The sequence below is a fragment of the Schistocerca serialis genome, chromosome 5 (assembly GCF_023864345.2).
Source record: "Schistocerca serialis cubense isolate TAMUIC-IGC-003099 chromosome 5, iqSchSeri2.2, whole genome shotgun sequence".
Classification (NCBI taxonomy): domain Eukaryota; kingdom Metazoa; phylum Arthropoda; class Insecta; order Orthoptera; family Acrididae; genus Schistocerca; species Schistocerca serialis.
The window spans coordinates 300,980,101-301,001,328 of NC_064642.1; the positions used below are offsets into that span (position 1 = coordinate 300,980,101).

At 43.9% G+C, this 21,228-nt stretch overlaps 1 protein-coding gene across 1 annotated transcript in view; it reads right to left on the bottom strand.

The window, feature by feature from the left end:
* LOC126481912 (locomotion-related protein Hikaru genki-like) overlaps positions 1-21,228 on the bottom strand; it is a 321,675-nt gene that overhangs the window by 75,980 nt on the left and 224,467 nt on the right. Inside the window, exon 8 of the mRNA XM_050105871.1 lies at positions 20,791-21,000. Within this exon, the coding sequence (XP_049961828.1) occupies positions 20,791-21,000 (210 nt within the window). The remainder of the gene's footprint in view (positions 1-20,790; positions 21,001-21,228) is intronic.

Below are 21,228 nucleotides of genomic sequence, written 5' to 3' on the forward strand. Positions count from 1 at the left end.
TATATTCCTTCTCCATGGACTTTAATACCTACTCCAAATTTTTCTTTTGTTCCCTTCACTGCTTGCTCAATATACAGAATGAATAACATCGGGGATAGGCTACAACACTGTCTCACTCCTTTCCCAACCACTGCTTCCTTTCGTGCCCCTCCACTCTTATAACTGCCATCTGGTTTCTGTATAAATTGTAAATAGCCTTTCGCTCCCCGTATTTTACCTCTGCCACCTTAAGAATTTGAAAGAGAGTATTCCACTCAACGTTGTCAAAAGCTTTCTCTAAGTATACATGTGCTAGAAACGTAGGTTTGCCTTTCCTTAATCTAGCTTCTAAGATAAGTCGTAGGGTCAGTACTGCCTCACGTGTTCCAATATTTCTACGGAAACCAAACTGATCTTCCCCGAGGACGGCTTCTACCAGTTTTTCCATTCGTCTGTAGAGAATACGCGTTAGTATTTTGCATCCGTGACTTATTAAACTAATTGTTCGGTAATTTTCACATCTGTCAGCACCTGCTTTCTCTGGGATCGGAATTATTATATTCTTCTTGAAGTCTGAGGGTATTTCGCCTGTCTCATACATCTTGCTCACGAGATGGTAGAGTATTGTCAGGACTGGCTCTCCCAAGGCTATCAGTAGTTGTAATGGAATGTTGTCTACTCCCGGGGCCTTGTTTCGACTCAGGTCTTTCAGTGCTCTGTCAAACTCTTCACGCAGTATCGTGTCTCCCATTTCATCTTCATCTACATCCTCTTCCATATCCATAATATTGTCCTCAAGTACATTGCCCTTGTATAGGCCCTCTATATACTCCTTCCACCTTTCTGCTTTCCCTTCTTTGCTTAGAACTGGGTTTACATCTGAGCACTTGATAGTCATACAAGTGGTTCTCTTTTCTTCAAAGGTCTCTTTAATTTTCCTGTAGGCAGTATCTACCTTACCCCTAGAGAGATAACCCTCTACATCCTTACATTTGTCCTCTAGCCAGCCCTGCTTAACCATTTTGCACTTCCTGTCGATCTCGTTTTTGAGACGTTTGTATTCCTTTTTGCCTGCTTCATTTTCTGCATTTTTATATTTTCTCCTTTCATCAATTAAATTCATTATTTCTTCTGTCACCCAAGGGTTTCTACTAGCCCTCGTCTTTTTACCTACTAGGTCCTCTGCTGCCTTCACTACTTCATCTCTCAAAGCTACCCATTCTTCTTCTACTGTATTTCTTTCCCCCATTCCTGTCAATTGTTCCCTTACGCTCTCCCTGAAACTCTGTACAACCTCTGGTTTAGTCAGTTTATCCAGGTCCCATCTCCTTAAATTCCTACCTTTTTCCAGTTTCTTCAGTTTTAATCTACAGTTCATAACCAATAGATTGTGGTCAGAGTCCACATCTGCCCCTGGAAATGTCTTACAATATAAAACCTTGTTCCTAAATCTCTGTCTTACCATTATGTAATCTATCTGAAACCTGTGAGTATCTCCAGGCTTCTTCCATGTATACAACCTTCTTTTATGATTCTTGAACCAAGTGTTAGCTATGATTAATTTGTATTCTGTGCAGGCGGCTTCCTCTTTCATTTCTTAGCCCCAATCCATATTCACCTACTATGTTTCCTTCTCTCCGTTTTCCTACTACCGAATTCCAGTCACCCATGACTATTAAATGTTCGTCTCCCTTCACTACCTGAATAATTTCCTTTCTTTACATTTCTTCAATTTCTTCGTCATCTGCAGAGCTAGTTGGCATGTAAACTTGTACTACTGTAGTAGGCGTTGGCTTCGTGTCTTATCTTGGCCACAATAATGCGTTCACTATGCTGTTTGTAGTAGCTTACCCGCACTCCTATTTTTTTATTCATTATTAAACCCACTCCTGCATTACCCCTATTTGATTTTGTATTTATAACCATGTATTCACCTGACCAGAAGTCTTGTTCCTCCTGCCACCGAACTTCAGTAATTCCCACTATATCTAACTTTAACCTATCCATTTCCCTTTCTAAATTTTCTAACCTACCTGCCCGATTAAGGGATCTGACATTCCAGGCTCCGATACGTAGAACGCCAGTTTTCTTTCTCCTGATAACGACGTCCTCCTGAGTAGTCCCCGCCCAGAGATCCGAATGTGGGACTATTTTACCTTCAGAATATTTTAGCCAAGAGGACGCCATCATCATTTAATTATACAGTAAGGCTGCATGCCCTCGGGAAAAATTACGGCTGTAGTTTCCCCTTGCTTTCAGCCGTTCGCAGTACCAGCACAGCAGGGCCGTTTTGGTTAGTGTTACAAGGCCAGATCAGTCAATCATCCAGACTGTTGCCCCTGCAACTACTGAAAAGGCTGCTGCCCCTCTTCAGGAACCACACGTTAGTCTGGCCTCTCATCAGATACCCCTCCGTTGTGGTTGCACCTACGGTACGGCTATCTGTATCGCTGAGGCACGCAAGCCTCCCCACCAACGGCAAGGTCCTTGGTTCTATATCTAGCGAAAAGATTATAGTACTGCGATAGTTGTACCTTCATTCAACAGCTTCGTGGAGACAGAAATAGAAAATACCCGCGCAAACAAGCAACGTCAGTTTTGAAGAATCCAATATGAACGTAAAATTATGGTACCAGGAGTTCACATTGATGCTCACCAACAATCGTTATTCCCGAAAATCTTTGCGACTGAAGCCGGAACGGAAGGAAGTGACAGAGGTACACAAAATACCCTCCGCCACACACCAAAAGGAGGCTCGCGAAGTTATGATGCAAGTGCACTAATTTACACAGCAAATAATTCGCGCTTTTTTACCAGTGAAACTAAGTATTCGTGCTGTAATGGAATTTACTACTTAGCCATCAGAGAAACACAACACGGATAAAATTAAGTGAATTAACGCCCACCAGAAATAGCGGAGTGTTCAGGTATTTCACTTTGAAGTTAGCTGGCTACAAATTCTTATCTGGCCACTAGAATTAGGTTCTTTCGCTTACTGTAAGTGCTGGGATGATTTCCCGAATAATCATACTGAGTCGGCAAGACTCAGCACAACCAGGAGCACCTCCGAAAATGTCCAAAGTAGCCTTGGAGGAAACGTCAGGGATAGAAGGGTTTCATGGACCATGGCCATACAACCCGGAAAAATTCTCAGCACCGTTTGGAATACCGTTCATGAATGGCATCATCAGAGTCGCCAACAAATTTGCAGTCACGGTGCGTAGAATAATCACGAGAGTTTCCCAGACCATAGCACCAGGTGTAGGTCCAGTGTGTTTAGCACACAGACTGGTTACTTTCAGTCGCTCAACTGGCCTCCTCCTAACCAACACACGAGACGGAACCAGATTTCATCAGAAAATCTAATAGATATCCGCCTTCTCCTCCAATGAGCTCTCGTATGACACCACTGAAGTCGCAAATGGTGGTTTGGGGTGAGTGGAATGCACGGTAAAGGACGTCCGGCTCGGAGCTATCTGTGAAGTAACCGATTTGTAACAGTTCGTTCTGTCACTATGATGTCAACTGCTGCTCGAATTGCAGCTGCCGACGCACTACGATGCGCCACAGTTACTTTCCGAACGCGATCGTCTTCCCTCAAAGCTCAATGTAGTACGACGTGCCCACCCGGACTCCGGTTTTCTTGCTACCTCACGCGACCACCTTTGGCAGCAAATATGTACTGTGGCTACATTGCTGGCGAGCCTTAAAAAAAAATAAAAAATAAATTCTTTCTGCTTCTCGTAGCCTCATTACACGAGCTCGTTCAAAGTCAGTGAGCTGTTGATATTGGCGTCTTCAGCGTCTTAAAGGCTTTCTTTACCGACATCAATTCACCGAGGCTAATCTCATTGGTAAGTGAGGCTGACGACCGATACAGCGCCTAATCTCATTTTAATCCTCATAGTGGCGGTACTAGCACCACTCCTATGCGACTGCCGCGAAATTTTGAACGCTATCGCTCAGTTGAGCAACACGCCTACCAACTTTTGTTTTAGTCACGATTTTTTTTCCGTCAGTGGATAAACTTCTTATATACGTTGTTTTGAGGGCAGCCCTTTTAGCCATTATATTCCACAGTTCATGCCTGTCTGCCTTATCGAAGGCCTCTTCCATGTCCCAAATGCGGTATAAGTGGGATAATTTCATTCCCTTCTTTTCTCCGTTAGCTTTTATAGTAACTATATTGTCAATACAAGCTCTCCGTATTCGAAAACCATCCTGTCCTTCTCGCAAGAGTTCCTCTATTATTGGATATAATTGGTTAATTAATGTACCAGTGTACAGTTTATAGTTTGAATTTAATATCCGTCTGTAGTTCATGGATTCATTTCTTTCCCCTTTTCTTACACACAGTAGAGACTGCAGCTGTGAACTCGGTGTTGGGGTACCGCATTGTAAGCAAGAATGTGTTTAACAGATTTAGGCAGAGTTTGAGTAGATGTCCCCATTTTCTTTCTTCACGATTAGCAGATATGACTCCCTCAGGTTAAACCAACTATTTTTATAATTTACAATACATTGATCACGCGTTATAACGTCTACGTCAGTTTGTCCGTTGCTTTATTTAAATTATTTAATAATTTATACGCCATGTTTTGTTTCCTGTCCACATAGTGTTCCATATCAGTCTTGAGTTTTTCTCACCTGTCTCGTTGTGCTTCTTTTGTTAGAAGAATTGCAGTATTTCCAGCAACTACATGATATTGTTTAACTCAAGCCGTAGGTACGTTTCATACGCTGTTTGCCCCTCTCTGAGAGCCTTTGCTACTTCGTCGTTCCACTTTGTCCACCTCTCTTTCGTTTCCAGGTGGTTCTTTTGCCAAATATTTATCTGCTGTTTCATACAGTTCTCTATCCCTTGCGATTCTTCATTAATATCATACTTTGTTTTTGTGGTGTCACCGCCAGACACCACACTTGCTAGGTGGTAGCATTTAAATCGGCCGCGGTCCGGTAGTATACGTCGGACCCGCGTGTCGCCACTGTCAGTGATCGCAGACCGAGCGCCACCACACGGCAGGTCTAGAGAGACGTCCTGGCACTCGCCCCAGTTGTACAGCCGACGTAGCTAGCTACAGTTCACTGACCAATACGCTCTCATTTGCCGAGACGATAGTTAGCATAGCCTTCAGCTAAGTCATTGCCTACGACCTAGCAAGGCGCCATAGCTTTGATAATTAATATTGTGAAGCATGTATCATCAAGAGCGATGTTCTACAATTGCGGATTAAAGTTAAGTATTACAGCAACTGCGTCCATTTTCTAAGTTCTCACTTCCTTTTAACTGTTCCATACCTCACGCCAATCTGCGTGAGCTTAACGCGTGCCTTTCGGCTTCCTCTCGTTGTGACTTGGCTGTCGTGCTAAGTCACAACAGTTTTAGTTTCTACCAAATTCTTGTTTAATATTTGTTTGCAAATGTGTGCTATTGATTTTGTTTCAACAGTGTAATTGCACAGTTCTTTAATTTTCTTTTCCAGTACTAATTTGTTTCTTATCTTTCGACCATCTGGTTCTTAGAAGTACTTTGGCCATCGGCAAATAATGGTCGCTGTATATATCCCCTCCACTGTACACTGTTACATCATTCACTATAGACGCAGTTTTTCTGCTATCTACCACGTGGCCTATAGTTGATCTAGAATCTCTATCGATCTTGGTGTACATATGAATATCTCTTTCCATAAAATAATAAATTACTTACTTTTGAGGTATTACTTGTGCCAAATTCTCCCATCTTTTCAGGGTTTCAGTTAATTCTGGTTTTCTTGAATTTCCTTACAAGATCCCTGAAAGGAGTGTTGCCAAATGGGACATCCAAGTCTCTACAGCGGTACAGTATGTCTGTTTTATTAATCTCTTTGACGGTTGATTGTAATTTATTGTAGAATTTCTCCAACCCTTCTTTTCCGCCTTCTTCTTGACTATAAGCACCTAATATTGTCATATGTCCTGTAGGTGCTTTAAAATGGACTGACGTAACTCTCTCATAGTGACAGGTGTAGGCTGTTTTTCTTTTTTACATTTCTGGTCCACCATTATGGCAATTCCTGCTTGACCTCTTGTATTTTGTCCATTTGTACAGTAATGTACTTATTTTTGTAAATCTATTGTTTCACGTAATTTCTTTCTTATTTCACTTAATACGGCAACATTTATCTTCTTCTTTTGTAATCCATTCATTAACTCAACATTTTTGTACGGATACCTCTGATATTCCAGGTTGCTAACTAACGTCTCCTATTCCAAGTCGTTCGGCCGTGGTTGTATCCGTTAAAACTGTTCGGATTTCTTATTACTCGAGGCTTATGACTGAAGTTCTTGTTATGTGGACACAGCCGCCAACCTGGTGGGCCGGGGATATTTCTGTCGGAGCCTCATACCCTTAGATGGTTGTTTTCCTTAAGCTTATGGGAGCCCTCTTCCGGGGCTATTTGCGGAGTTTCCTTCTCGTTTCATTAATATAAAAGTTCATGGTAAGGACTGCTGCTTCCACTCTTTAAGCCACAGTGGTAATCGCACTGTCCCATATCACCTTGCAGATTTTTATTCTTCACCTACAACACTGGCCAAGGGAGTCTTTCCTGGAAGAACCCGAGGAAGTAGAAAATGAAGATAAAAATGAAAAATGTTCTCGGACATCGAAACCTAATACCACCAGGGTTGTAAAAACAAAGAGTCAGCAAAGGCACATAGAAAACAAAACTGAATGTGTCTTGTACAATTAGCGTCAGCTTGGGGCGCCGCAGTTTCTGTCGTAATGCGGAAAGCAAAGGTTACTTATGGCAGTCTTCAGGACAGTACACGCAACCCACATTACGGCATTACAATAGAAACTGTGGCACCGTTTGTATTATTTTTGGTCTGGACATTCCAGAAGGTATAAGGTTTATAGCGTGGATCCAAATCTGCCATCACTAACTGTACCTTCTTCGGTAGAAGAAACTGTATATGTGTGATTTAAAAAGACTCAACTTTATGTTAAAACTGATGTCCCTTCTCTTGTAGGATTGTGCATTCCTGCACACTGGGTGAGCCCTTGGCATAGCTGCATGCCGGGCCATTTGTATCTTTCACATTTTGCTTCATTTCGGAAATATCTTAGGTGACAGAGTTAGGTGTGACATCCTGTATATGTATGTATCTATGTAAGTATCGACTTATCTCTACCAAAAATGGCACACGTATCACTTACTGTGTAGAAATCATCGCTTTGGAGGTAAGAAACATCTTCTCCTCAAAAAGGTGTGAGTGGGAGAGGGGGAAAGCAGTGTTGGCCACGATGGATGAGCAGCCTTACTTACTCATCCAGTATCTGAGAACGAGAGTAGTTACTGTCTTGGAACAAACTTTACTCATAATTTCAGGCCTTTAGGAAACTCTTCCTCCATGACAATCCTCACAAAATGACGAAAGGAAAAAAAATTATTGCTTACATTGTCGCCGTTCATGCTGTAAAACTGCCACATTAAGTATAACAGTTTATTTATTTTATTTCTTTACTACCAGTTGTATTCACGATGCATTTTCAGATATTATTCACATATTAAGACACAGAGAAATTACCGACGTTGGCTAGGAGTGTGCACTGATGTAAACCAATGGGGAAAGTTGAAGATTTGTGTCAGACCGAGATTTGGATTCGTGTCTCCTGATTACTGTACTTTTTTTAACAACCTTTTATTTTAATTTTTTCAACGGTTTCTGTGAGTTTGGCGGCAGAGTTGGCAGGAGTCGGACCTTGAGGCCCAGTCACGGTGTGCCCCACACTCCCGACTACCGGAAATGACTTCGGGGATGAAGAAAGGGCAAATACAGAGAAATGAGATTTTTTATGTGTGCATCTATTCATTCTTTTTTAATTTATTTTTATTTTTTTTTATTTTTTACGGTGAAAGCAAAGTAAGTCACCTAAAAACAGAAAGAATATGAAACAAATAAAGAAAGCCTCTGGAGGCGGCACTTAGTGATCCCTGCAGCGTCGTGCACCTGGCGCTGGACCTATCGGGTACGACTTCACGGAAGGATTTATTAGGTCCCCAGAGAGTGGTTCTGTATGTACTGCATATTCAGAGTCTTCAGTTCATGTACGATTGTCGTCTCCTGCCCGGGAGGCTCCAGCTGCACAGGGGGTCGTGAAAAACACAACCTAAGTAAACTAAAAGAACTGTTGATACTTATGGTTGCAAATGATTTTGGCACGCATTTTTAAAAGTCCAGGACGTCTTTGGAATCATTCCAAAATACGTAATGAACCGCATCTTCTTTGATGCATGCAACTGCGTTAGTTCTGGTAGGAGGTTAGTCATCCGTGAAAAGGAGGGCCTGTGGAGCAATATTTTGTCCTAGCGTCACTTGGAGAAAGTGAGCCAGAATTTGTTGAATCAGGTGCGAGATGCCACTCGTCCTTCCATAGCAAAGACAATGTGCATCCGCGTCCAGCGTTCTGCACGTGGTGCAATTGGGTGAGTCTCTTGCTGATCCGATAAAATCTTGATTGTGTCACCTGTTTTCATTTGACCGTTACAGAACACGGCGACTGAACATTAGTTTCTGTCCATCAATCCCGTTCTTACCATTTTAGACACGGACCTGTGGGTTTTCCTGCTCAATGACGTCTGGGGGTCGACCAGTTTGGAGGACATAATTGAGGGCCCGCTTCATCATATGACGTGTTGCTGCCACAGAGAGACGAACAAGGCTACATTCGATGTAAAAAAAGCTTACATAGTATAAAGGAGGGGAAACGTTAAAGAGTCGTCCTGAGGGATGCGAGAGAAGATGGCTTAAGCAATGCCAGGAAGAGGTCTCTCAGGCTTTGTGGGCAAGTCCTCCACACCTCAAGTTTTATGTTAAGGAAGAGGGACACCGTCATCTTGTGGATACGAATGAGCCCGAGTGTCCCTCGATTACGGGGGGGGGGGGGGGGGGGGAGGGGGAGGGATCAGTAATTGACCTTGAGTAACATGCCAGCGGCGTCGAAAGTTGCGAAGGCTGTTAAGAAACGTCGCGCACTCGTGGTTGGCAAAATACGAATTGGGTCAGTTGAGGGAAACGAGAGGCCAGGTAGGTTTCGACAAAGTGTGTTCGTTGGATGATGTGCATGGTTCTCAACCACTTGTCGACGTTGAGACCCCTGACACGTTGCAGAAGGCGTCGATAGCTGAGGGCAGCTGTACAGCTAGGTCGCTACTGTATTCGATGAATAGACACTTTATTATGCCACAGAGTCGAAGGTGGGCGACACACCTCTAATGGAGGCATTCCTCTAAACCCACTGCGTCGATGTTTTCACATTGAGGTTCGTACGTGAAGCCATAAGTACGTATGTGTCAAGCCCATTGGGTTAGAGATATGAGAGATATCGTCCACATTTCAGAGCAGAACAACAGAACAACCAAATCGTCGGCATAGACTGCACATGGGAACGTAACTCCTCGGAACATCATGCGTGTAATCTTCTGGCGAAGGCCACATAACAGAAGTTCAGGCACCAGTGCATAAAATAGTGTCGATAATCCCTGCTGCACCGAATATGCGATCAAGAGAGGGCCTGGGAGGTGGCCACTGATCAGGAATTTGGAGGTCGCCCTTCGATGGAGATATATGACTATGGTAGTGAAAGGCTGTATACACCCCAAGTTCGTGAGACAGTGCCTTGGGTAGGTATGGCACACTGGGTCGAGGACCCGGATATTCCGGGGATGTCAGAGCACCTAGTAATTTTTCCATCTTCGCCAGGGGTATTATAACGCGATATCCCCACAAAGCAGCTTAGTCATACGAGATGACGCTAGACAGCGTTCGACGGATTTGTGCAGCCAAGAGGCGGGTGACTATTTTTAAGTCACAATTAAGAGATGATAAGGGCTGATAATCGTGAATTCGTGCTCCGCCTTTAGGTTTCGGGTTAGGGATGAATTGACGTCCCTGGGGACAGTAGGTCTTAACAGACGGATCGCCAATGTGGTGTGTGTAAATATCGGTACGTTCGATAGAACTCCAAAGGGAGTCTGTCCAAGTCCGGTGATCTATGGGTCTCGCCTTTGCTGATGGCATCGGTTACTTTCTCCTTGTAACGTCTTTCAACAAGGTGTCAGCTATGGCGGGGGTTAACATATCATAGTTCATCTGTGTGACTCCCATCACCGTTTTTCAGCCGGGATCTTCAGCCGAGTAGAGCGTAGTGTAGAGTTCATAGAAGGTTGTGTTGATGTCACGCTGTGTAGAAAAGTGCTGCGCGGCGTCCACATCAATAACATGGATCAGTGCTCGTTGGCGCTGTCGACATTCTGTGATAAAATGATACACGGATGGCCTTTCCGCCATAAGTATATATGAGATCTGTGAACGAACGACTGCACCCTAAGACTATCGGCGCACATGTGCCATGACCTGTCCTTTGGCTTGTTTACCACTCTCTGGCCCTCTGGTGAGGGCGGCATTGAAGTGTAGTCACATATGATTTTGTAATACAAGTCGAGTGACCATTACGTCCATGCGGAAGCGTCGCGACTGTATTCAGTGAATGTACAACGAATGACGGGTTTCGCGCAAGCAATCCACCACTCAAGTGTTGTGGGATATGCTCCTATGCGGCGTACGCATGAGTGCCATGCATCCTCAATGGCGAGTTTTCAGTCAAGAGAAGTCAGATGAGCAGTGTTAAGCTTGTAGGAGCTTCGGATTCGGCACATCTACTGGTGGCGGAGGGTGACAGCGCCAATAGGGGCGACACGGTCTTACAGCCCTGCATCTCGCAATGCGGGTGTAAGGGGATGAGAGTCATATATCCTGTCAATGCACCTCGATGAATGGCTTGTGTAATGGTGAACCCGGGACGATATCCTTTTAGATGGCCCAAATATCCACTAGTCTAAGGTCCCAAACAAGAGCCTCTAGATCGGCACAAGGAGAATGTCCCGGGAGCTGATCCTTTGGCGCTAAGAGGCTGTTGAAGTCGCCACCAAGAACGATCTTGTCGTGTCTGCCCTAGAAAAGAGGAGCAATTTCTTCCTTCAAAAGTCGCACACGGTACTGGAAACGTGTTGAACCAGACAGAGTGTAGATATTGACAAGTCGTACCACTAACACTGTGAGCGCCATCCCTCTAGCGTTGGGGAGGGGGGGTTAGAACACATCATTAGCATGTAGTACGTCCTTGAGGAGTATTGTGATGCAACTGCCAGTGGGTGGAGAGTGAGGTGCACATGCATTACAACCATACATTTCGGGGAAGACTGCTGCGCTGACCTCTCGGGGCAAGGCTATATCGACGTCAGCTGCGTTTCACATGTCCCGTAATAACTGTATCATAGGACAGGTGCATATGTTGTTGACGTTGACAGTCATAAATCTAGATACCTGAATTCCATCTCCTCTGTGAAAGTTTGACTTCAGTTACTGAGGTGCAAAGGCGACTCGTTGTCCCTGTGTAGCATGGAAGGGGAGGTGGCTTCATGCTTTTCATCATTAGAAAGCAAAATCTCAATTTTTTCAGCACCATTGGTCCGTGGACGGGCAACGGTTGTGAGGAAGTATTGTCTGTAATGGCATCGGAGGTGACTCTGGCAGAGGGTCGGCTGCAGAGGTGAGCTCGTTGGCTGGAGATGTGACTGAAAGTAGGATGTCAGGTGACATGGCGGGTCTATCAATGGTCGTAGCACCAAGTGGCAGGAAGGGTGTAAACAGGCTGCACGTGATCGCATACACCATGCACAAATGCAGACAAGGCAATCTCGTCGCTACACTGCCAAAGGCAGACTGACTACTAAGCCATTTGTACACAGCGGCCATTGCGACTGCTTGGACTACCCTAGCACGTTTCCTTCTCAGCTTATCTACACACTATTAATACAGGGCTTCTGGTCCATTATTCTCATTCCTCATGACATTATCCTTATCGGTAATGGTTGAAGCCTGTTGTGCACCTGCGCTGAAGAGATCATTGGTCATCTTCGTCTTAATTATGTATATGTGGTGCGTGTCCTTTTGGACATGTCTGAAAAAACAGACATCAAATGTACATAGTATTCACATACACCATTAAATGCGCCAGCAAAATTATATCGTTCTACGACACACAATTCAACAGCTGTCATGTCATAAACACTGAGTGCGTGAGAAAATGGTGTATCATGGGTTTAGTTTTAGTTCATCACTTCTTTATTGCTAACTGAACTGGCAACACATTTCGCAGATAGTATCCGCATATATCGCTGAATGTACCTACAAAAATACATCTTTGTACGACAGATAGTGCAAGAGATATGACGTCAAGTACTGAGATGCGTGAAAACGGCCGTATAATGTACGACGTTTTCATCTATTACGTCTTGACTAGTAATTCTATTCACGTCGCATTTGGCAGACAGTAGCCACGTATTCTACTGCGTAGACCTCTGTGTTAAATTGTGTAGCAAACACATAGTTCAGGAGATATATCATAAACATTAAACGCCGTGAAAATGAAACTACAGGGAGGAATTCGCTAGAGGTACAAGTGAAATATGAGTACAGATAGGTGTAAATATGTTAAATGTATGTAAAATATATTTGACATGTTCGTGCGCGACCAAATAAGCTCATTCTTAAAAAAGCTCATTTTAAACACTAGCAACGGTTTCAGACAGATTTGTTAGACATGGTAGTTACTATCTGGAAACAAAAACTAGGTAGGTGAGAACCGCCAGGGCCTTATTGGGATGAGAATGATAACGTGGAGAGAGGGTAGACGGACCCACAGCAGAGGGAGAGGAGGAGATGAACACAGATGGGGGTTGGGGGAGGAAGAGCTAATTTGAATGTATGTGAAATCTTATGCGACTTAACTACTAAGGTCATCAGTCCCTAAGCTTACACACTACTTAACCTAAATTATCCTAAGGACAAACACACACAGCCATGTCCGAGGGAGGACTCGAACCTCCGCCGGGACCAGCCGCACAGTCCATGACTGCAGTGCCTCAGACCGCTCGGCTAATCCCGAGCGGCGAGGAAGAGATAGACAAAGGGTAGGCGAAAATGAAGAGAGGGAGGAAAGAGGAGGAGGTGGACAGAAAAGAAAGAGGAAGTGATAAGCAGAGAGAAGGGGCAAAAGAGATGCGCAGAGAGGCGGAGGTAGAAATCAACAGAGTACGGGTACAGAAGAAGATGGACAAAAAGAGAGGAAATAAAGACATGGACACAGGAAGGAAAGTGGAGGATATGGCCAGAGAGAGGGGAGAGGAGGAGACGGACACGCAAAGGAAGGTGGAGGAGATGGATAGGGAGAGTGGGGAGAAGGACTAGAGAGAGTGAAGGCTGAGATGGACAGAGAAATTGGAGGGCATGGATCAATAGATAAACGGGAATGGTGTAAGTAATTCAGATTTCTCTGTGCTTTGTGTTACAGGAGCACCCGGAAGGCTTTTGGCAATGACCAGAGGGGGATGTCCCAGGGAGAGGGGCTGTCGGCAGCGCCGCGTGCAGCCCTGCCCCCCCCCCCTCCCCACATTCCAGCCACAACCGCAGACGCCGGAAACTTGAGCCACCACAGCATTCCGCAGCTCGCATTTATTATACGCCTGTTTATCCTGTGCGGAGGAGGAGAAGAAAGAAATTCCGGTGGCCGAGAGATTTAATGAAACACTCGCCCAAATAATTACCAACGCTTTTCCACGTTTGTGGGCCCTGTTTCGTTTCCGCTGCGGAGATGGTATCGGAGATGAGAATGAATAATTTAACATCTTAAGACGGCCTTATCTTTTCTCACCGGTATCCATGTTACGTCTCAGAGGTGAATCACTCGAACGTAAATATCTTCTATATCCTGGCTTTCGTTTAAACTCTTTAGAGTTATCTAAAAATATGTTTTCGTCTATACGATGTAACCTGTGACACTAAAGAATAATCGTCAATGTTACTTTATCGTAAAGGAGAAATATTTTCAGAACAGAAATGGATTAGGAAGCCGAGACGACACCACTGTGTCAAACTATGCTCATAAAATGAGAAACGTCAATTTGGTATATACAACCAACACGACAGATGGTACTAACAAGGAAACTTTACCAACTTGATCTCATATTTTAAGGAGTTGCACGCATGCAACATATCAGACTGAAGAATCGATCCTGCACGAAAATATGGTGCATAATTCTGATAAGATGCAGTTACGACTTTCTGAAAGTTCAGCTTTTAAGCTTCTGCGCGCACCAGTTGTCTGACACTGTGTTATTGTGATAAAGACGATGGGTATGATAGCTGTGTGTGTTTAAACGTGTGAGGCTTTCATTTTTGTATTTGTGAATGCGATTTTGAATGCAATAAGTTCATTTTTAATGAAAGGAAGGCTTCATTTAGAAAGCATAACTTCAATTATCACAGTCAGCTCAAGTCTATAGCGCTACTTTAATTAAACGTTAATGGGTAACGATAATGAGGACTCAGCAACTTCTTAGACGACGCAGTATGATATTCGGTAGTTACGGCTCATAGACGATCAGTACACTTCATCTTGCCCTGGGATTGTGATATGACTAATTTACAACAGGGAAATGGCCTGTCCCTTGAGGTAGCTATAAGCCCTGATAAAACTAAAGAGCTCACCAGTAATATGAACGTGATCGAGATCGTTCATAGTGTCCTGCGTAAAATCCACCTGTTTCAGTATTGGCGGACAAATGGCCCCACGACTATGCAGGGTGTGATTCACTATTCATTTCACGAGCAGTTGTTTGAAAATGGCTTATATTTACTCAGCGCTAAATACGATATAAAAGGAAAAGTGATTTAACTGAGGAGTCAGACGCGCACATACTAGGAACGTAGCTTCCACAGGTGTTATCAGTGTTGTTAAAATATTTTCGGTGTTGACTGTGATTCATTCTTACTGAATTTGTGGGTCACTACACAGATTTCACAGTTGGTGAAACAGTACTTTCTTTCGTGTCTGAAACTTTTATTAACGATGCGAAGAGCTCATTACGCCTCAAAACAACTTTCTCTCACTTCTGTACGTAATAGCCAGTGTTTGCTTTCTACAACTGTACTCCAAAACTTTTCATCTCACGGAAGCACAGAAGTTGTTTTACCTTTCCTGTTGCCCCGTAAATGAGAGACTTTCAACACATCTTCCGTCTTGTGCCATGTGCCAAATAACGTAACTTATTCGTTAGTGCCTTAAGATTGCCGTCTGCTCCCGAAAGAAGGCCTCAACAAGACAAATATCCAACCAGATGATTCTGCAAGTATGTCGCGCAACGAACACCTAAGAACTTTTGCTATCGGGTGCGTACTACTTCATAGCTCAACAATGATTTCCCCACCGATGTATAGCAGATGCTGATACAGAACTTCATTTACATTGCTTGATAACTGCTAACGAATAGAGACATTGCTGAACAGAAATAATCGCAGGCAGCGATGGACAAAATGAAACACAGTGCTTGCGTACTAGAGTTGGAGTGATATGTTAAACGAAAAGTGCTACTGATTTCACCACGTTGGTAAGCAGGATAACAGATATAAATATTTTTCATGCTTGACACAGGTCAGTATCTTAACATAAAGCTTGATATGAGACTCTCAGTACGGAATATGTCTTGCTCGGGTTTTACACATGCTGTTCCTGCTGGCAACCTAACTGTTGTGGAGTCCTTGTAGTGGGGGGAAGGGGGGGGGACATTGTTCCACTCCTCTGTCAAAGAGTTTTTCAGTTCTTGCACGGTTTCAGGAGGGTGTGTTCACTGAAAAATATGTCTCCCAGGAGCATCCCATGGATGCTCTAGAGGGTTTATATCCGGTGAGTACATCAATATCTTAGCTTTCCAATGTGTTCAACAGTTCAGCTGTTCTATGTGTGTGTGTGTGTGTGTATATGTGTGCGAATCGTCGTGCGTAAACAGAAGTTCGGTGTTCACCTCACCCCTAATCAGACGGACGCAATCCAGAACAATTTCCTGCAGTGTTACTGTGCTGTGGCTGTACCCCACACCAAAGCGATGTTCGACCATTGTTTGTAATGCCTGCCCACGCCATACCACATAGGACAAAGCGATGACGTTCATGGCATCCTGTGGTGCCCCTATCGACTATTTAATTGCAATATGCTCCATTACAGTATCTGTAATGTACAATACACATATTGTATGCATGTGAGTGCGTGCGTGCGTGCGTGCGTGTGTGTGTGTGTGTGTGTGTGTGTGTGTGTGTGTGTGTGTGTACCGTCATATTTGTGTTTAATGTTGATAATGGGAGAAGGGATAGGGTGAATCTCTGAGTCGCCACATAGCCTCCTCTTCGTAACTAGCGCCAAGGCGGTCACCAAGCTTAACGTTCTCATTCGACGGACGGATCACTGACAAAAACGTCACATTCCCTCGCATCATGAAGCACTGCGGATAGGTTTGGTATTGAAACCAGGGTATTGGCGCAAAGTCTGGTGATCAGAAACTTTACACCATCGACTCTCCTCCCCTTGTCGGACGAATAATAGCAGTCATTTTCTTTTAATCATCGGGATTCGAACCAACTTACCTCTGGTTCGAGCACCATGGCACAACCATATGTTAGTGACATCGCTCAGTGAGATTGACAGTCTCTTCTCTGTAATGTGTTCCCCTCTCTCTCCACACTATCCAAAGGTGAGAGTCACCTACCACAGTGAATCAGGATTAGTCGGACAACATTACTCTTGAGCACCGTTGCTGACTCCAACCAATATGCTCCCCACACCAACGAACCCTTTTTAGACGATAGCCCGGTTGAAGTGGGATGCTTCTGGGCATACAGACCAGCCTGATATAATCGCCGCGAAATTGTTGTGGCAGAGACAAGTGTACCGGTAACTATGCAGCGATATGCCTGGGAGTGAGCTATCTCTTCCTTTTCGATAGAGGGCTACTTATCTATACTCTCGTGGTATGGTGGTTCATCCATAACCACCGGAATGCTTTCGCATAGCATTTCCTCCTTCGCTTGCCTTTTATAATCGCGAGATGACGTTTTTGGACACACCCATTACAGTGGACACAAGTGTGACACTTGACGGGCTACACATGTACTAGATATCGCTTTAAAATGGCATAATCCGTCGTCAAAAAGTTTCTTTTCACAGAAAATTCTGACTGGAGCTGCTGATATAGCGGGTGATCAAAAAGTCAGTATAAATTTGAAAACTGAATAAATCACGGAATACTGTAGATAGAGAGGTACAAATTGACACACATGCTTGGAATGACATGGGGTTTTATTAGAACCAAAAAAATACAAACGTTCAAAAAATGTCCTACAGATGGCGCTTCATCTGATCAGAATAGCAATAATTAGCATAACAAAGTAAGACAAAGCAAAGATGATATTCTTTACAGGGAATGCTCAATATGTCCACCATCATTCCTCAACAATAGCTGTAGTCGAGGAATAATGTTGTCAACAGCACTGTAAAACATGTCCGGAGTTATGGTGAGGCATTGGCATCAGATGTTGTCTTTCGGCATCCCTAGAGATGTCGGTTGATCAGGATACACTTATGACTTCAGGTAACCCCAAAGCCAATAATCGCACCGACTGAGGTCTGGGGACCTGTGAGGCCTAGCATGACGAAAGTGGTGGCGGAGCACACGATCATCACCAAACGACGGGTGCAAGAGATCTTTCAGGCGTCTAGCAATACTTTTTTTGGGGGGGGGGGGGGCGGGGGGGGGGGGTTTAATAAAATCCCATGTCATTACAAGCATGTGTGTCAATTTTTACCATTCTATCTACATTATTCCGTGGTATATTAAGTTTCCAAATTTATACTGACTTTTTGGTCACCTGGTACTTATATACAGTTATGACACTCGTACTCATGAATAAAGTAAAATTCGTCGCAGAATAAAACTGTACGTTGGTCAAGGATACCAACGCAGAACCTTGCCTTTCGGGGAGAGTTTACATATCCAATATCAGATTAGATTTAACACGCTTTTCGTTTCATTGTCCGTAGTAAGGACATCTCCAAGGATTTAGAACATGTTACAAAACAAAAAGACATACAAAATATTTACAAGAAAGGTAATCATTAATTTTCACTTCACCCAGATCCTAAGCCATATGGTCGTAATTGAAGTGAAACAAGTCAAAGGACTGAAACATTAGCAGCAGGTTGTATACATTTATCACATTACTTTACTGGAGATGTCCAGGCTTTTAGGGAATACGTTATTTGACATTATTACTACCACATGTGTCAATCCGTTTTGCTCAGAAATTCTTCAATGGAGTAGGAATTATCCACCAAAAATTCCCTAAACGTAATCTGAACTTTAGTAGTTCTAAAGCTGGCGGTAAGTTCTTTAATATATGTGATCCTAAATAACGGACACCTTCTTGCAGTAAAGGGAATCGTATTGATTCTAGGAACTGAATTGTTGATGTTGAAACCAGGTATATTGTTGTTGTTGTTGTTGTTGTTGTTGTTGTTGCGGTCTTCAGTCCTGAGACTGTTTTGATGCAGCTCTCCATGCTACTCTATCTTGTGCAAGCTTTTTCATCTCCCAGTACCTACTGCAACCTACATCCTTCTGAATCTGCTTAGTGTATTCATCTCTTGGTCTCCCTCTACGATTTTTACCCTCCACGCTGCCTCCAATACTAAATTGGTGATCCCTTGATGCCTCAGAACATGTCCTACCAACCGATCCCTTCTTCTGGTCAAGTTGTGCCACAAACTTCTCTTCTCCCCAATCCTATTCAATACTTCCTCATTAGTTATGTGATCTACCCATCTAATCTTCAGCATTCTTCTGTAGCACCACATTTCGAAAGCTACTATTCTCTTCTTGTCCAAACTATTTATGGTCCATGTTTCACTTCCATACATGGCTACACTCCATACAAATACTTTCAGAAACGACTTCCTGACACTTAAATCTATACTCGATGTTAACAAATTTCTCTTCTTCAGAAACGCTTGCCTTGCCATTGCCAGTCTGCATTTTATATCCTCTCTACTTCGAACATCATCAGTTATTTTGCTCCCCAAATAGCAAAACTCCTTTACTACTTTAAGTGTCTCATTTCCTAATTTAATTCCCTCAGCATCACCCGACTTAATTAGACTACATTCCATTATCCTTGTTTTGCTTTTGTTGATGTTCATCTTATATCCTCCCTTCAAGACACTGTCCATTCCATTCAACTGCTCTTCCAAGTCCTTTGCTGTCTGTGACAGAATTACAATGTCATCGGCGAACCTCAAAGTTTTTATTTCTTCTCCATGAATTTTAATACCTACTCCGAATTTTTCTTTTGTTTCCTTTACTGCTTGCTCAATATACAGATTGAACAACATCGGGGAGAGGCTACAACCCTGTCTTACTCCCTTCCCAACCACTGCTTCTCTTTCATGTCCCTCGCCTCTTATAACTGCCGTCTGGTTATATTATTTATCGGAAATTCAGTTTAGAAGTACACGGAATTGCGAGTCTTCCCAGTTCCTCGAACAGGTCTCAGCCGAACGTCTTTGAGTTAAGACTGCATAATTTGTATTCCATGCTGTTGGGAACATTAAGCATGGCTTGATTAGTTATACGAAAAAATTATCCCGTGTGAGATTATGGAATGAAAGAAAGCGAAATATGCTAAACTCTTTTTATTATTAAATAATCGCGCGCTGCAAATGAAGATTTGCTAGTGCACTTCAGCAGTTCTATGGTACGTTCCTCCTAACTGGATTCATTACCATGTTGCAGTTCCAGGAATTTAACACTCATCCTGTTCTATCTGCTTCTCATCATATTTTAGACATAAACTCGGAAGAAACCTCTCAAAGTTCTAAACTGCCTGTAGTGTGTCTTCTCAAAATTTATGGACAAAGCTATTCAATCACGACTCCGCTCCGCAGCTCTGACATCTTTGCGGCTATTCTATTCTCTTCATGAGAATGTTTTCCACTGGAGATTGCAAGTTTACATCGCTAATTTGATGCCAAAAATTGGCGAAACGAAGCATGACTAAAGGCAGCCGCTATATGAGCGACCTCTTCGAATATTGGTCCATGTAAGCACGCAGCCGCATGCATAATGGTGATACCATTTTTACAGAATATTCCATAGACTGTTCAGCCTTGGAGATCTTGGCATCAACGAGAGCCCTCTGGGATTCAAATATCAAGGAATCGGTGGAAATACGTTTGGCGCAAGATCTTATCAATCGCGATGGCGGCTTGCAACCGGATAAGGCGTGAGGCCCAGTATTTCTTTAATTTCTTCAGAAAGAAAACATTTTATGACTAATGGCACACCTAGCGACAGTTAATTTCGTCATCTGAATTTCACCCATGCGAGTGCGCATTCCGAGAGAGAGCGCAAGTATAATATCACAGTTACGCTTGAGTCTAAGCAACATAAATGAAGCAATATTCCACGAGGGCGCGAAACTCGACGGAGGTTGCTCATGTAGCGGGTGCCTTTTCACATAAGGCTCTGCACCAATTTTTGATATAAAGTTAGCGATGTGAACCAGCGTTCACCAGTGCAAAACGCTCACCTGAAGATGGCTGAATGGATGTCAGCCGAAATATCGTGGCAGGAGGTCGATGTAATATTACTGCAAATCTGGAAACTTTATGCAGTACTCTTCACGCCGAGAAAATTTCAAGAATTTCATCTTCATGGCTGTTTCTAGGAAGTTGCAAAACCGCATGCCGACGGTTGCAAAGTGAACATCGATTCATGAAAAGAAGATACCAACAGAAACTAGCAGATACAAGAGCTTAGAACTACGGCACGATGGCGCCTGTGCTGTCCGTAGTGGAGGATGTCGTGTGTGTGTGGTACTCACGTTCGCAGGACGGTATGGGCCCCGACCAGTGGCCGTCGGCCTCGCACTCGATGCCGGGCTGCCCCTTGAGCTGGTGGCCCCAGGAGCAGCGGAAGACGGCGCGGCCTCCGTAGCTGGTGTTGTGCTCGACCAGCGACAGGTGTGGGTCGTCCGTCTCCAGGCTGGGGCACAGGATGGGAGCGCACCGCGGCACCGGGCCCGACCACCGACCTGCACCACCCAACCAACAGCGCCATGTCTCAGTCGCAGCTGCGACTCAGTCGTCGCCCGATGCATCATGTCCTTAACAGCGATAGAGGGGTGCCATTCTCTCTCTACGTCCATTGACTGTATCATATAGCTGTTACTCGCAGTCTAACAAAAAGTGATCCACCCTGATTACATGCTCGGCTGTCTATGTAACTCCTTAAACCTACACATCATCGGCGAGTGTGTAAA